The 17,282-nt window shown below is 41.1% G+C and overlaps 1 protein-coding gene across 6 annotated transcripts in view; it reads left to right on the top strand.

The window, feature by feature from the left end:
• AXDND1 (axonemal dynein light chain domain containing 1) overlaps positions 1-17,282 on the top strand; it is a 188,441-nt gene that overhangs the window by 166,013 nt on the left and 5,146 nt on the right. For all 6 annotated transcript variants that reach the window (XM_058443024.1, XM_058443025.1, XM_058443023.1 and 3 more), the window contains 2 exons: positions 1,289-1,371; positions 2,224-2,456. In XM_058443024.1, the coding sequence (XP_058299007.1) occupies positions 1,289-1,371; positions 2,224-2,456 (316 nt within the window). The remainder of the gene's footprint in view (positions 1-1,288; positions 1,372-2,223; positions 2,457-17,282) is intronic.

The following is a 17,282-nucleotide window of genomic DNA, read 5'->3' as shown; positions in this document are numbered from 1 at the left end:
AAAAATGATAGTGTGTACTTTCCAAACAAGTTACCCAAAAGAAGCAACAAAACAGAAAGAGAAAAATATGTGACAGAGAAAATAAGAGTCTAATATCTAGCATAAAAGTGAAGAAATTGGCCAAGTGTGGTGGCCAGTGCCTATAATCTCAGCACTTGGGAGGCTGAGGCAGGAGGATCACTTGAGGCCAAGAGTTCAAGACCAACCTGGGCAACATAGCAAGACCCAATCTCTACCTAAAACAATTAAAAATTGTCTGGGCATGGTGGTGTGCACCTGTAGTCCCAGCCACTTGGGAGGCTGAGGTGGGAGGATTGCTTGAGCCTGGGAGGTCAAGGCTGCAGTGAGCTATGATTGTGCCACTGCACTGTAGCCTGGGTGACAGAGCAAGATCCAGTCTCTATAAAAGTTAAAGAATAAATAAATAAATAAATAGTGAAGAGACTAACACAGGTTCTTTTCTCTTTTAGAAAAAGGTATAGTGGTATGATGGAATGTGTGATTGAGGATTAGAGGCTTAGATGCAGGCTTGCTTTAGCCCACTGGATCATGCTGTGATTGTGGCAGGCTGTCCACCCTCTTCTATCTCTCCTTCTGTCTATAATGTAGACTTTACCTTGTACTGGACACTGCTTGGGAGACGTGGATAAATGAGACTTTAAAAGTACACTGTTCTGGGAAAATGTTAATATTCAATTAAAAATATGCTTATAGTTTTTGTCCTCTAAATTTCCTCTCTCATCTTCCTCTTATATAGAGTCAAAATAAATTAAAGAGGTTATCTTTTTTCTATATTTTCTTTGTCTGGCAAGATCTACATCTTTAACTGATATTTATGAAGTCCCCTAAGGAATTTAAAGACTTCACTGGATTTTGCAATGTTACATTCTTAGTGAAGTAAATTATTAGTAAGACAGATATACAAGTTAGCTTCCTTGATCTTTAACTTGACTTATAAAGAAACATGTTGACGCTTCTCCTTATTTTTTAAATCTTTTTTTATTTCTCTGTTTCTTTTTGTTGTTACTGTTTCCCCTGCTTCTTCTTTACAATTCAAATCAAATTCTTATTCACCTGTAGCATGAATAATTTAGAAGCTTCTATGCTATTTGGCCACAGACAATCCCTATTTTTTTTTTGGTATTAAGAGTGTGCTTAACCATCTATTAGAAGATATGGGTAGTAGACAAAGAATATTCTAGAAGGTTTGATCCAGAACATCCTGAAAAAGTAGAATACTGATTATTGAGACTGTCAGTTCATTCATATCTCATATTTCCTCTGTCAGAGAGAATCAGCTAAGCAAGGTACACTGGCCCAAAAATATCTTGAAGCAATGGCTGTAATTGAACATATGCAGGAGAAGTTACTGTAAGTATGAGTCAACACAATGGTAAGAAGATGAAAATGGCTGGCCAGAAGGTTTGACTGAGAAATTCACACTTTTTGACTTCCCTTTGGCTCTCCTGCTTTCTTTATCCTCATTAGGGGGATGTATGTCTCCACATGTTCTGCTAGAGGCAGTAAACTACACTGCCCTGGTGGGAATATCCATTCTTAACTACAGTGGAAAGATAGAGGAAGTCAAACTCTTTGTGTGTGTTAGAGGGGGGTGTTAGAGTGATCCAATTCGATGTTTGTTTCTAAGAGATGACTTAGGGAAATAGAGGGAACTAGCAGAAACTATTGTGCTTGGGAAAGAATGTTACATAACTCAAAGAGTAGAAAGGGCAATATAGTTAAGATGGCTGGGGATGCCAGGAGAAGAGCGTAGCCATGTAGACATATAACGTGCTGTAGTAGCTAAGAAGCACATCTCAAGCTGGTTTCTTTGATTGTAAAAATTTGGTTTTAGAGGTGCTAGAAAAGAAGTGACTCTGTTGAATTTAGTTTGTTGGATCACATCAATTAAGGGAAGCCAAAATTAACCCTTGAAAGGGAGTTCCCTGGCCATTGATGGAGAATTCCAGATACCCAAAATCAGATTTTACTAAGAAATGATAAGTATATTCTTAAATAGCAGCATGATTTCTACTCTGACATTAGCATTCAGAGTCGCTCCTGGGCCCCCAGTTCTCAGTTAATCGTTGATGCTGTTGCTTCCCTTATTTCTACCCTTCAGACACATTCATCTAATCTTACTGCCTTTTTAGAAAATGAGTTTCTAAATCAAAAATACTTTTTCAACCCTTTCTATTTTGTTGTGTTTCTCTCCCATGTCAGGGAGGTTGAAAATAGAGCCAGACAGGCAGAGGAAAAGTTTGAAGATGCATATGAGAAACTTCATCATACCCTTATAAAAAATAAAGATCTAGAGGAATTAGCCATGACATCAAGAAAGGAGTCTAAAGAAGAGAAAGAAAATGAAGATGAAAGAGAAGTAAAAGAAGAAGAAGAAGAACAAGAAGAAGAAGAAGTCAAGTCAGCAGAAAATTCCTCAAAATCTCCAAAGAAAGGTAAGGATTGCTTCATATTTTGCTTTATTTAGGTTGTATTTATGAAAGAAAATTTGACTGGGCCACAAATACTGTAGAAGAACATTAACGTATTTGGTGCTAATCTACTAGTTTATACTTCTCATAGGAATGTGCATATTTTAATCACATAACCATCTTATTCGGACAACTCACAAAAATGAAAACCAAATGAATAACAATTGTGAATGAATAAAGTAACTCAGATACAATTTTTATTTACAAAACTGGCAAAGGTTTTTTTTTCTTTTTTTTCAATTATACTTTAAGTTCTGGGGAACATGTGTACAACGTGCAGGTTTGGTACATAGGTATACATGTGCCATGTTGGTGTGCTGCACCCATTAACTCATCATTTACATTAGGTATTTCTCCTGATGCTATCCCTCTCCCAGCCCCCGACGTCCTGACAGGCCCCGGTGTGTGATGTTCCCCTCCCTGTGTCCATGTGTTCTCATTGTTCAACTCCCGCTTATGAGTGAGAACATGTGCTGTTTGGTTTTCTGTCCTTGTGATAGTTTGATGATAATGATGGTTTCCAGCTTCATCCATGTCCTTACAAAGGACATGAACTCATCCTTTTTTATGGCTGCATAGTATTCCATGGTGTATATGTGCCACATTTTCTTTATCTAGTCTATCATTGATGGACATTTGAGTTGGTTTCAAGTTTTTGCTATTGTGAATAGTGCCGCAATAAACATACGTGTACATGTGTCTTTATAGTAGCATGATTTATAATCCTTTGGGTATATACCCAGTAATGGGATTGCTGGGTCAAATGGTAATTCTAGTTCTAGATCCTTGAGGAATCGCCACACTGACTTCCACAATGGCTGAACTAGTTTACAGTCCCACCAACAGTATAAAAGCATTCCTATTTCTCCACATCCTCTCTAGCATCTGTTGTTTCCTGACTTTTTAATGATTGCCATTCTAACTGGCGTGAGATGGCATCTCATTGTGGTTTTGATTTGCATTTCTCTGATGACCAGTGATAATGAGCATTTTTCATATGTCTGTTGGCTGCATAAATGTCTTCTTTTGAGAAGTGTCTGTTCATATCCTTTGCCCACTTTTTGATGGTGTTGTTTGTTTTTTTCTTGTAAATTTGTTTGAGTTCATTGTAGATTCTGGATATTAGCCCTTTGTCAGATGGATAGATTGCAAAAATTTTCTCCCAATCTTCAGGTTGTCTGTTCACTCTGCTGATAGTTTCTTTTGCTGTGCAGAAGCTCTTTAGTTTAATTAGATCCCATTTGTCTATTTTGGCTTTTGTTGCTATTGCTTTTGGTGTTTTAGACATGAAGTCTTTGCCCATGCCTATGTCCTGAGTGGTATTGCCTAGGTTTTCTTCTAGGATTTTCATGGTTTTAGATCTTACATTTAAGTCTTTAATCCATCTTGAGTTAATTTTTGTGTAAGGTGTAAGGAAGAGATCCAGTTTCAGCTTTCTGCATATGGCGGGCTAGTTTTCCCAACACCATTTATTAAATAGGGAATCCTTTCTCCATTGCTTGTTTTTGTCAGGTTTGTCAAAGATCAGATGGTTGTAGATGTGTGGTGTTATTTCAGAGGCCTCTGTTCTGTTCCATTGATCTATATATCTGTTTTGGTACCAGTACCATGCTGTTTTGGTTACTGTAGCCTTGTAGTATAGTTTGAAGTCAGGTAGCATGATGCCTCCAGCTTTGTTCCTTTTGCTTAGTCTTGTCTTGGCTCTGTGGACTCTTTTTTGGTTCCATATGAAATTTAAAATAGGTTTTTCCAATTCTGTGAAGAAAGTCAGTGGCAACTTGGTGGGGATAGCACTGAATCTACAAATTACCTTGGGCAGTATGGCCATTTTCACGATATTGATTCTTCCCATCCATGAGCATGGAATGTTCTTCCATTTGTTTGTGTCCTCTTTTATTTTGTTGAGCAGTGGTTTGTAGTTCTCCTTGAAGAGGTCCTTCACATCCCTTGTAAGTTGTATTCCTAGGTATTTTATTCTCTTTGAAGCAATTGTGAATGGGAGTTCACTCATGATTTGGCTCTCTGTTTGTCTGTTATTGGTGTATAGCATGGAATGCTTGTGATTTTTGCACATTGATTTTGATCCTGAGACTTTGCTGAAGTTGCTTATCAGCTTAAGGAGATTTGGGGCTGAGTCAATGGGGTTTTCTAAATATACAATCATGTCATCTGCAAACAGAGACAATTTTACTTCCTCTTTTCCAATGAATACCCTTTATTTCTTTCTCTTGCCTGATTGCCCTGGCCAGAACTTCCAACATTGTGTTGAATAGGAGTGGTGAGAAAGGGCATCCTTGTCTTGTGCTGGGAATGCTTCCAGTTTTTGCCCATCCAGTATGATATTGGCTGTGGGTTATAATAGATAGCTCTTATTATCTTGAGATACGTTCCATCAACACCTAGTTTATTGAGAGTTTTTAGCATGAAGGGCTGTTGTTGAAGGCCTTTTCTGCATCTATTGAGATAATCATGTGGTTTTTGTCATTGGTTCTGTTTATGTGATGGATTACGTTTATTGATTTGCATATGTTGAACCAGCCTTGCATCCCAGGGATGAAGCCAACTTGATCGTGGTGGATAAGCTTTCTGATGTGCTGCTGGATTTGGTTTGCCAGTATTTTATTGAGGATTTTCTCATCAATGTTCATCAGGGATATTGGTCAAAAATTCTCTTTTTTTGTTGTGTCTCTGCCAGATTTTGGTATCAGGATGATGCTGGCCTCATAAAATAAGTTAGGGAGGATTCCCCCTTTTTTTTTATTAATTGGAATAGTTTTAGAAGGAATGGTACCTGCTCTTCTTTGTACCTCTGGTAGAATTTGGCTGTGAATCCGTCTGGTCCTGGACTTTTTTTGGTTGGTAGGCTATTAATTATTGGCTCAATTTCACCACCTGTTATTGGTCTATTCAGAGATTTGACTTCTTCCTGGTTTAGTCTTGGGAGGGTGTATGTGTCCAGGAATTTATCCATTTCTTCTAGATTTTCTAGTTTATTTGCATAGAGGTGTTTATAGTATTCTCTGATGGTAGTTTGTATTTCTGTGGGATCGGCAGTGATATCCCCTTTATCATTTTTTATTGCATCTATTTGAATCTTCTCTCTTTTCTTCTTTATTAATCTTGGCTAGCGGTCTATCTATTTTTTTAATGTTTCCATGAAACCAGCTCCTGGATTCATTGATTTTTTGAAGGGTTTTTTGTGTCTCTATCTCGTTTAGTTCTGCTCTGATCTTAGTTATTTCTGTCTGCTGTTAGCTTTTGAATTTGTTTGCCCTTGCTTCTCTAGTTCTTTTAATTGTGATGTTAGGGTGTCAATGTTAGATCTTTCCTGCTTTCTCTTGTGAGCATTTAGTGATACAAATTTCCCTCTACACACTGCTTTAAATGTGTCACAGAGATTCTGGTATGTTGTATCTTCATTCTCATTGGCTTCAAAGAACATCTTTATTTCTGCCCTCATTTTGTTGTTTACCCAGTAGTCATTCAGGAGCAGGTTGTTAAGTTTCCATGTTGTGCGCTTTTGAGTGACTTTCTTAATCCTGAGTTCTAATTTGATTGCACTGTGGTCTGAGAGACAGTTTGTTGTGATTTCTGCTCTTTTATATTTGCTGAGAAGTGTTTTACTTCCAATTATATGGTCAATTTTAGAATAAGTGTGATGTGGTGCTGAGAAGAATGCATATTCTGTTGATTTGGGGTGGAGAATTCTGTAGATGTCTATTAGGTCTACTCGGTCCAGAGCTGAGTTCAAGTCCTGGATATCCTTGTTAATTTACTGTCTCATTGATCTGTCTAATATTAACAGTGGGGTGTTAAAGTCTCCCACTATTATTGTGTGGGAGTCTAAGTCTCTTTGTAGGTCTCTAAGAACTTGCTTTCTGAATATGGGTGCTCCTGTATTGGGTGCATATATATTTAGGAGAGTTAGCTCTTGTTGTTGCATTGATCCCTTTACCATTATGTAATGGTCTTCTTTGTCTCTTTTGATCTTTGTTGGTTTAAAGTCTGTTTTATCAGATACTGGGATTTCAACCCTGCTTTTTTTGTTTTCTATTTGCTTGGTAGATCTTCCTTCATCCCTTTATTTTGAGCCTATGTGTGTCTTTGCACAGGAGATGGGTCTCCTGAATACAGCACACTGATGGGTCTTGACTGTTTATCCAATTTGCCAGTTTGTATCTTTTAATTGGGGCATTTAGCCCTTTTACATTTAAGGTGAATATTGTTATATGTGAATTTGCTCCTGTCATTATGATGCTAGCTGGTTATTTTGCCCATTAGTTATGCAGTTTCTTCATAGTGTCGATGGTCTTTCCAATTTGGCATGTTTTTGCAGTGACTGTTACTGGTTGTTTCTTTCCATGTTTAGTGCTTCCTTCAGGAGCTCTTGTAAGGCGGACCTGGTGGAAACAAAATCTCTCAGCATTTGCTTGTCTGTAAAGGATTTTATTTCTCCTTCACTTGTGAAGCTTAGTTTGGCTGGATATGAAATTCTGGGTTGAAAATTCTTTTCTTTAAGAATGTTGAATATTGGCCCCCACTCTCTTCTGGCTTGTAGGGTTTCTGCTGAGAGATCCACTGTTAGTCTGATGGGCTTCCCTTTGTGGGTAACTCAACCTTTCTCTCTGGCTGCCCTTAATATTTTTTCCTTTGTTTCAATCTTGGTGAATCTGAAAATATGTATCTTGGGGTTGCTCTTCTCAAGGAATATCTTTGTTGTGTTCTCTGTATTTCCTGAATTTGAATGTTGGCCTGCCTTGCTAGGGTGGGGAAGTTCTCCTGAATAATATCCTGAAGAGTGTTTTCTAACTTGATTCCATTCTCCCCGTCACTTTCGGGTACACCAATCAAATGTAGATTCGGTCTTTTCACATAGTCCCGTATTTCTTGGAGGCTTTGTTCATTTCTTTTCACTCATTTTTCTCTAATCTTTTCTTCTCGCTTTATTTCATTAATTTGATCTTCAATCACTGATATCCTTTCTTCTGCTTGATCTAATTGGCTATTGAAGCTTGTGTATGCCTCATGAAGTTCTCATGCTGTGTTTTTCAGCTCCATCAGGTCATTTATATTCTTCTCTACCCTGGTTGTTCTAGTTAGCCATTCGTCTAACCTTTTTTCAAGGTTTTTAGCTTCCTTGCGATGGGTTAGAACATGCTCATTTAGCTCGGAGATGTTTGTTATTACCCACCTTCTGAAGCATACTTCTGTCAACTCATCAAACTCATTCTCCATCCAGTTTTGTTCCCTTGCTGGTGAGGAGTTGTGATCCTTTGGAGGATAAGAGGTGTTCTGGTTTTTGGAATTTTCAGCCTTTCTGCGCTGGTTTCTCCTCATCTTTGTGGTTTTATCTACATTTTGTCTTCAATGTTGATGACCTATGGATGGGGTTTTGGTGTGGATGTCCTTTTTTTTGATGTTGATGTGATTCCTTTCTGTTTGTTAGTTTTCCTTCTAACAGGTCCCTCAGCTGCAAGTCTGTTGGAGTTTGCTGGGGGTCCACTCCAGACCCTGTTTGCCTGGGTATCATCAGCAGACATTGCAGAGCAGCAAATATTGCTGCCTGATCCTTCCTCTGGAAGCTTGGCCCCAGATGGGCACCTGCCAGATGCCAGCCAGTGCTCTCCTGTATGAGGTGTCTGTCGGCCCCAACTGGGAGGTATCTCCCAATCAGGCTACACGGGGGTCAGGGACCCACTTTGAGGAGGCAGTCTGTCTGTTATCAGAGCTAAATTGCCATGCTGGGAGAACCACTGCTCTCTTCAGAGCTGTCAGGCAGGGTCATTTAAGTCTGCTGAAGCTGTGCCCACTGCTGCCCTTCCCTCAGGTGCTCTGTCCCAGGGAGATGAGGCTTTTTTCTATAAGTCCCTGACTTGGGCTGCTGCCTTTTGTTCAGATATGCCCTGCCCACAGAGGTGGAATCTAAAGAGGCAGTTGGCCTCACTGAGCTGCGGTGGGTTCCACCTGGTTTGAGCTTCTCAATGGGTTTGTTTACACTGTGAGCATAAAACCACCTACTCAAGCCTCAGCAATGGTGAACGCCCCTCCCCCCACCAAGCTCCAGCATCCCAGGCCTATCTCAGACTGCTGCCCTAGCGGCAAGAATTTCAAGCCAGTGGATCTTAGCTTGCTGGGCTCCATGGGTGGAGGACCTGCTGAGCCAGGCACTGGAGGGAATCTCCTGGTCTGCAGGTTGTGAAAACCATGGGAAAAGCATAGTATTTTGGCAAGAGTGTACCGTCGCACCTGGTACAGTCTCTCATGGCTTCCCTTGGCTAGGAAAGGGAAATACCCCGACCCCTTGCACTTCCTGGATGAGGCAATGCCCTGCCCTGCTTTGGCTCACCCTCCATGGCCTGCACCCACTGTCCAGCCAGTCCCAATGAGATGAACCAGGTACCTCAGTTGGAAATGCAGAAGTCACCCGTCTTCTGCGTTGATCTTGCTGGGAGCTGCAGACCGGAGCTGTTCCTATTTGGCCATCTTGCCGGAAAATCCATTTTTTTTTTTTTAAATAAAAGAACACAATGCTGATTAGAAGTGGCAACATATAATAGTTATACAGGTAATACTTGTGAGTAGACAAACACATACGACCATTTTAGAAAATAATTTGATAGTGTGTATGGCTGTCCCTTTAAAACATGCATATATTTATAATATATGCATGTTAATATATGCATGTTAATATATGCATAATATGCATAATAATATATGCATGATGATATGCATGATAATATATGCATGGTGATATGCATAGTAATATATGCATGATAATATATGCATAATAATTTCACACATGAGAATCTTAATAATCCTAAATACGCAAAATTAATATACAAAGATGTTCAGTGTATCATTGCATATAATAGAAAAAATAGAAACAACCTACGTGTTCAATCATGAAAGATTAAATAAATCATGCTGTATTAATATACATAAATATTACACAACTATTAAAATGGTGTTTAAAGGAGTTTTTAGTGACATGGGAAATTTTTATGTTAAATATCAAATGCAAGAAACAGGATATGACAACATTTTGATGTTATATTTATTTTATGTTAAATATCAAATGCAAGAAACAGGATATGACATCATTTTTTAAAGGCAGAAAAAAGACCAGAAAGAAATATGCGCAAATATTGACAGACATTGTCTCTGGGTAACAGAGGTTTGTAGGAAGTTTTATGTTTATTTTTTGGTATGTGTTTGACTTCATATGATTTTTAAAGCTACTTTACGTTATAGGGAGAGGAATTTAATTGTTCATTTTCTTATTTCTAATTAGTGCTGCAATATGCCCACAAGCAGTTCTCAATATATCTAATATTAGAGGCTATTTTTTGATTTTTGCTTTCATCTCCAACTTGTGGTCTGTTCCCAGGACAGTTCCTGGTGCAAAGGATAGTACTGGAAAGACATCTACTTTCCGTTTTTCTCTGTCACCCCTATCTCCACCTACCCCTCAGCAAAAGCAGTGAAGTTAGCCAACTGCTCGCAGCCCCCGGCCCTATAGCCATTTTAGAATTTAATATTTTCTACAACCATTTTAGAAAATAATTACAGGGACATTAACCTATGGAGTGTAAATTCATTTTTTTCTACTCCTTTCAACTCTGAACTGGTGAAAATGTCATTTATTACAAGTCTGACAATCAGTCCTTTAGTTTTAGGTTTGAATGTATGTGAGAAAGTTTTCATGAATTTTTAAAATTTCATCTTCTTATATTCTGAGTGTACTTTTATCCTGATAATTTGAAAACTAGACCTTTTCTAGATTTAGGAAGATAAATAAGCAAACAGTCCAAAAGGCCTACTTGTTAAACTAGAGAGGTTACCTCAATATGGAATGTGAGACTTTAGTTTTGTCCATTCTCACGAAGGTCTTGAGGATTCAGTTAAATCCAGAACTGAGAAGTTTTAATTATTTAAGGTAGAGAATAGCTACATAAAGTTAGTCCCCAGCCTGCAAACAGTAATTTACACAGACGCCCAGCCACCCTTCTCCCTCCTTCCAGAAACCACCAGCAAAATCGTTGCCAGGGGGCTCTGAAGTGGAGGATGAGACCCCTTGCAAAGCTGAGGAGAGCTGCCTCCTACTCACGGCAGTCCCTGTGCCCTGCAAGGGACCTAAACAGAGTCTCCAGAAAATCCATAGGTTAAATCCATCCTTAGAGTTAGCAGGTAGCCCCTTGAAAAAAATGCAGATACCTCTGGAGCAATCTGGCACTGCTATATTTATATATGTTAGTGCAATAAAATCACTTTTTTCCTGCGGGTTGTGCAGTGAAGGAATAGAAAATTATATTGTGGTAACGGCAGGAGCCTTGTGAATGCTCAGTAAAGAGAAGACCTGGACAGAGTAGGGGATATATTTATTTTTATTTTTATGTCAATATTTTTAATAATTAGCAAATCACTGTGCTCTGAGCTGTGACTGAAAAGCAATCAAGAGGGAAGTTTGCAAAGATGAATATGGCTTAGTCCTTGATCTCAGTGGGGTCTACAGTTGGGTGTGGGGAAGTTACACTAACAGTAATACAAAGTGCAAATAGTAATACAAAGGCAACCACATGTAGGATGGAGATGGCAACAGCCAGTCTGAAGGATTCAAATTGGGAAGCAGTTTCACGGGGCTGTTTTTCACATGCATGTTGGGGAGAGCAGGCTTGATGGCCAGAGGCCTTCTGCACCATCCCAGGGATGGAGTTTGTGTAAGGTCTGTGCACAGGAGCCTGGAAAGAAAGGGTTGGGGAGACAACAGAAGGGCTCAGGAATGGTTAAGGGAAGATTCTGAAGGCTGTTTCCATTTGAATTTTTTTTCACCAAGCTTCGGATGTGTACAAGAGGGAAGGAGGAGATGTTCTTCTTCTTTCTCTTCTTCACTCCTTGACCACATTCTGTCCTGCCCCAGGACCCAGAACTCAAACAGTTAACTGACCACACTTGAACTTGGGAAATGCATTCTGAATGCCAATAACCAATTTAGAGTCAAATTTGTGGCACATAGCTTATTTGTAGCTTGAGGGTTACCCAGGCAGAAAAAATGTAAAACTGCTTTGTAAAATTAAAAACCCATAGTAAATATAAGATATTATTACTACAATATTCTAGCTGTTTTTGTCTTTTTAGAGGTACCATGCAAGGACGGTGCTCTCAACATTAAATCCGGAATCCAGACTAAATCCAATGACAAAACAAAACCCAAGTAGTGTCCACAGAGCTCTGGGGTTCACAATGGCTCTATCCACTGAACACACCCCAGATATCACTGTGTTATAGAGCTGATGTGGCTCAGTTGGAGGGACTCCCTTTGTAACAGCCACTAGAAAAGCCATAACCTACAACCCAAGAGCATTTTCCCTTTCAGTCACAGCGATGGCTATAGGGAGTCAGGTGCATTAGCTCACTTCCCACATTAAAAATAGCTTGTGCAAAAGTTTGCTAGCCTCTTCAATTGATTTCCTAACAGAGGTCTGTGAAATGTCAGTTTCTCTCAAGAAAATAATGCTTTTTGAAAACTTTGAACTCTGCAGACAAGACTGGCAAATAAAAAACATTAGTTTTTCAATTTAAAAGAGAAGATCTAGGCTGGGCATGGTGGTTCACGCTTGTAATCCCAGCACTTTGGGAGGCCAAGGTGGGAAGATCGCTTTAGGTGAAGAGTTTGAGACCAGACTCGCCAATGTGGCAAAACCCCGTCTCTACTAAAACACAAAAATTAGCCAGGCATGGTGGTGCGCACCTGTAGTCCCAGCTTACTCAGGAGGCTGAGGCACGAGAATCGCTTGAACCCAGGAGGTGGAGGTTGCGGTGAGCTGAGATCATGCCACTGCACTCCAACCTGGGCAACAGAGCAAGACTCCATCTCAAAAAAAAAAAAAAAAAAGAGAAAATCTTGACGATGCTCTTAGGTTTCTGCAGCATTTTCAGATTTCTTATGATTTCTGACATTTTTATGATTTATCTGATCTTTGCAATAACTCTACAAAGTAGGTGAAGGAGATATTCTCAGAAGATAAAACTGAGGCCCAGTGATTATAAGACATGGTCACAGAGCTGATTGGTGTCAGAGCTCCCAGCTCACTGGACTCATATCTAGACTGTTTCACAATAGTGAGGGGCCACCAGGCCGTTGCTCAGATGGTTTCCTTCATAGCGGCCTGTGTTGCTGAAGATTCATCCAGAATCTCTATTTCTTGCTTTTACTGTCTCATTTGTCTGCTCTGTTCATGACCCTGAATCTATCTAGGCACAAGAGATGGACTAACCTGCAAAAATCAGTTGCAAGTGACAACTGGATGTTCTGGGCAGTCACTCAGCGAGGGCTCCCTGCTGCCTCACTGCTCCTGGCTCACTTGCCTTTGCTCTTATCTCTGAATACCTGTGGCAAGATTTCTACACCTGCATTGACTCCACATATTTGGTGTTTCTTTGGGTTTATCTCCTAGAATTTTAGACCTTTACCTGTTCTTCCAGCCTCAGAAATCCCAACTCTAGAGTCCCCATCTTTATTTAAGCCAACTCTGGCCAGGCCTGTCATTGGCCATCATTAAACTGTGTGAGGGATGAGTTTCAACATTCCTTAGTATATACCTAAGACTACTAGATGGAGTCTGGTCAGTTCCGCTCTTTACCTCTGGGAAAAGAAAACATGAAATTCTTCAGAAACTTGGCAGTGCTCCTGGCCCAAATGACAGACGAGCTGAAGCTGTTGGCTCATGATTACGCTGCTGCCTGACGGAGCGGAGCCAGCCTTATCTTTGCTCCTTCCCAGAGAAATTCCTGAACAGCTCTAGAAAATTTGGGGACTTTTTGTGGGGTTGCAGAATAATTTTTATTGATTTTCCACTTTGCAGGCATGAGTTGTCATTTCCATACAAATCAGTAGGCCCCATCCCTGAACATGAGCCTTGTCCCTTAGAATGTGCCAAATACCATGTCAGCTCCATTGCGTAGAAGGCTTAGTCTCTAAATTCCAGAGTTATATCTGCTGCCACTACAATTAGAATGAGGTGACTGGCATCATGGACCCACATTAGCTGAGGTGGTTTCGTTACAAGCCACCCACTCTTGCAAGCCCATGAGAAAAGATAATGTATTGAAAGGATGCTGGGGGGTTCAAGGATTTGAAGGGAAGTTTTGAAGAACTAGGCTGGGAAAAGACAGGAACCAGCTAGCTTTAGATCAGGCACAATAGTTCCTTCACCATCTGTTCCAGTGCTACCACCAAACAAACACCAATCATTTATTTCATCCTTACATTATTCCGCCAAAGTCTCAAAGTCCCAAGAGAGAGAAAAGCTACCCTGTGGTCACAAACCTCCCCATGGATGAACCAGGGATGGTGAGAAAACTTCAGAGGTCTCTCTGGCTTCCTTAAAGCGAAGGAAGGACGCCTTGTGGTGCTGTTCCACTAAGACGGGACACACTATGGGGAAAGGAAATCAGGGTGGGGTTAGGAAGGCATAATGAGTGTTAGGTGGTTAAAAAAAAAAAAAAAAAGTATGCTCCAGGGAGGGCACCTGCACTGCTGCTCTCTGCAAGTTAGCCTGGCCAGTTCCACTCTCCCAAGTAACTGCTTTGTGGGAAGGTTTAGATAGTCCTTGAGACCCTGCTACACCTTCTCAGGGTATCCCTGAAGTGGTCTCCCAAGCAGAGTGGAGGGAGGAACTTCTGCTGATCATCACTGGCAGTCAGGCTGCCGAGTGAGGCTGTTGTGCTTGCATATGGGAGACTAGCCATTCTGTGCTCAGATGTCCAGACTGAGCCATGCTGTCCATTTTTCTAGAAAGCTGCTCTGGCCCTTCAGAGAGAGGAAACTGGTCAGCCTCATCACACTCCTCTGTGTCCCAGCCCCCGATCTCAGTGGCGACATGTTGCATGTCCTGTAGTGCCGAGTTGGTACTGTTTTGGGAGTGCATACCATAGTGTACTTAAGGATCTCAGAAAGCTTAGTGGACAGTCCCCCTCAACCACCAGGCCTGGCTCTTCACCACATTCCCACACCAACTCAGTGCGCGTGGGCTCCAGGAGATTCTCCCCTGAGAGATCTGGTTCTACTCACACAATTGGTCTCACTGACTTGACTATGGTCAGGTCACTTGTCTGCTACCTTGTAGCATTCAGTGACTGCGCTTTCCTCTTGTCCTTGGCCTTTCCTAGCTGGAGGTCAATGACCCAGATACTACTTGGGAAACATATCTTGCATTTCACTTTTAAAGCCTGCTGGAAATTCTGCTTGCAGGCCCCAAAGCTCTAGATCACTGTCTGGGTATTCCTGGAATCAAATAAGTATCCATCTACCAGCAAGTATTTCCCCACAGGAAGCAGAGGAGTTTCTCTAAAATTAGGAATAAAACTGCTAAAGCCCTGCTGCGTAGGCCCTGCATACCTGCAAAACTGCAGTGCTTGCTAGGTGAGCCCGAGGCTGAGGCATTCCGTAGCTATATTGATATGAAGCTGTGTCTAGGGTTCATCAGGACTTCCATCACTGCCTCAGAAAAATGGAGAGCTCATTCTAGCCAGGTCTGCCACAGCCTCAAGGCAATCTCTCGTTCAGGATTGCTAAGCAAGCATACTAATCCCTCTGACCTCAAAGATGAACTATGCAGAGTGCAGGTTTTTGAGAAGTGCAACTTGGCTAAAATGGTGCAACAAAGAACATGTAAGGCAGCCTTCCAGAAGTTCCCTAAGCAGTCCCATTATACAGCAATGTGCCATTCTGCCAGGACAATGCTTCTATTCTTAAATGTCCAATGAAAGGGCACCTGCAAGACTGCAGTGGCTTCTGTCAGTTTGGAGGGCATCCTCTGGTATTTGCAAGGTTTGGGTCCCACGAGCACCTGATCTGGCAGAGTTATACTTTAGGCTACCTCTAGGCCAGCTTGAGAAACACTTTTGAAAGTCTGAAAATTAAGAGTTTCCACGATCTGTCTTGCCAAGGCAAACTGATTTTTAGAAGGCAAAATGTCCCCATCCCTACCCCCTACCCAAAAGTCTGACAGATCCTGGAGTTCACAAGGTACTACTGGTAATTCATCTCTCATTTTCCACTCTGGCCATCCAAACAGTCAAACCCAGGCAAGAAAGAAAGAAAGGGGGATTGTCTGAGTTTTGACTGTAACTATTGCCCTCCAAGAGGAAAAACTTTTCTGTCCTGTTTTTGCTCTGCTATGATCCTGAACAGCTGTGCACTTTGAAACAAATGCTTGTTATATCATGGTGGGAATCGAAAACAGGAGACCATATGTGCAAGTTCTAAAGCTGGTTCTGTCCTAGAACAACCACCCTGGGAGCAGGCACTACTGGCCATCGGGGCTGCCTTTGACACATGGAGGCAACATGTGGAGGGGCCAGCTGGCTCTTATTTGGATGCAGCCTGATGGCTGTCATTTATTGCTACTGAGGTAAAACCAGAATAATAGTAATCACCATTATTTATTAAGCATTTACCTTGTGCAAGCATTGTGCTAAGTATATCATATGCATTATCTTATTTAATCACAACTCTGTGAGGTGGATCCTACTTTTATCCCCATTTATACACAGGATTAGTAATATGTCCAAGGTTAAACAGTTAGTAAATGGTAGAGCCTGAATCAAATCTAATATGTCTGAGAGCAGACCCCAAGCTCCCAGCTATAGTGCTGTAATGTCTTTCCAAGCCCAGAAGAAGCCGTTGGAAGTGTGTTGATGACCTCTCTTTTAAAGGATTTGGCTTCCGTATCCTTTACTTAATGCTCAGCTCAGCTACTGTGCAAAAGCCAGAATTATTGGAACCTCATAATTCCAATAGACTCTCTGCCAAAGAACATTGTAGTGGCCAGGAACAGTCCATCAAGGAGATGCATACTTACTCAGAGCCATCCAGACATGGTCCCCAAGGATGTGGAATGCAGGGGTATTGGTAGAATGACCTGCTGAGCCTTCTAGATAGGAGAGTCCAAACTGCAGAGCCCCCGTTGCACTGTAACACTACTGGTGAGCCATGGTGGCCCTTGAAATTCTAAGGAAGGCCTTCAGAGCCTCCATAGGGCACATTTCTGATGATTTCAAGCCCAACAATCTGCAGTATACTAGCCCTTAAGCTAGCTGCTTGCATAATAAATTCAGGTCTGAATACACCAATGCCACATCACTGTCAACTCCAAATGCCCTGGAACACCATTCTCCTAGAGTGTGCCATAGACTTCTCCCACTCTCAGAGGCATGTCATTTTGGTCATGGCAGACTCCAGTGCCAAACTGGAACATCTTATCCCTGTTTATCAGCTTATTGCCACTCTATTAATATTAAATTATCAGAAAAAAAAAACTATTCCTAGAACATATCATGGTTTTAGATTGTACTCTCCAGCTTGTCCTCCAGCCATCATTTCACAATTAGTAACCAGTTGGAATGCAGCACCTGGGTCAGCTCACCTAGCCAGTTTCTGAAGAATTTTACCTTTGACTATCCACTATACTCTTTCACCTAAACACAGTTTTATAGTGACTTATCGCCATTATTTCCTTCTCATCAAGCCCACCAACTGCAACAGTTGGTTAATTTGAAAGACAACACATGCCATCAAGCAGACCTGAAAGCCCTCTGGCATTCCAATGAGAAATTTAAATACTGACCTGTGCCAGACATCAGAGGAAACCAAACAATAGGAGATACCATAGGCACTCCCCAGATATGCAAGCAAAATCTGCCTTTGACAAAAAACCAGTGTTATAAGGAAGTATGAAGAGTCATAAAAGCCATTTTTACCCTGGTGTTCACTTCCGCTTGTTCTGCTTT

This window comes from Hylobates moloch, unplaced genomic scaffold (genome assembly GCF_009828535.3).
Source record: "Hylobates moloch isolate HMO894 unplaced genomic scaffold, HMol_V3 SCAFFOLD_8, whole genome shotgun sequence".
NCBI classification, from domain to species: domain Eukaryota; kingdom Metazoa; phylum Chordata; class Mammalia; order Primates; family Hylobatidae; genus Hylobates; species Hylobates moloch.
The sequence above is the reverse complement of the archived record's forward strand: the minus strand, read 5'-3'. Positions and strand labels throughout refer to the sequence as shown.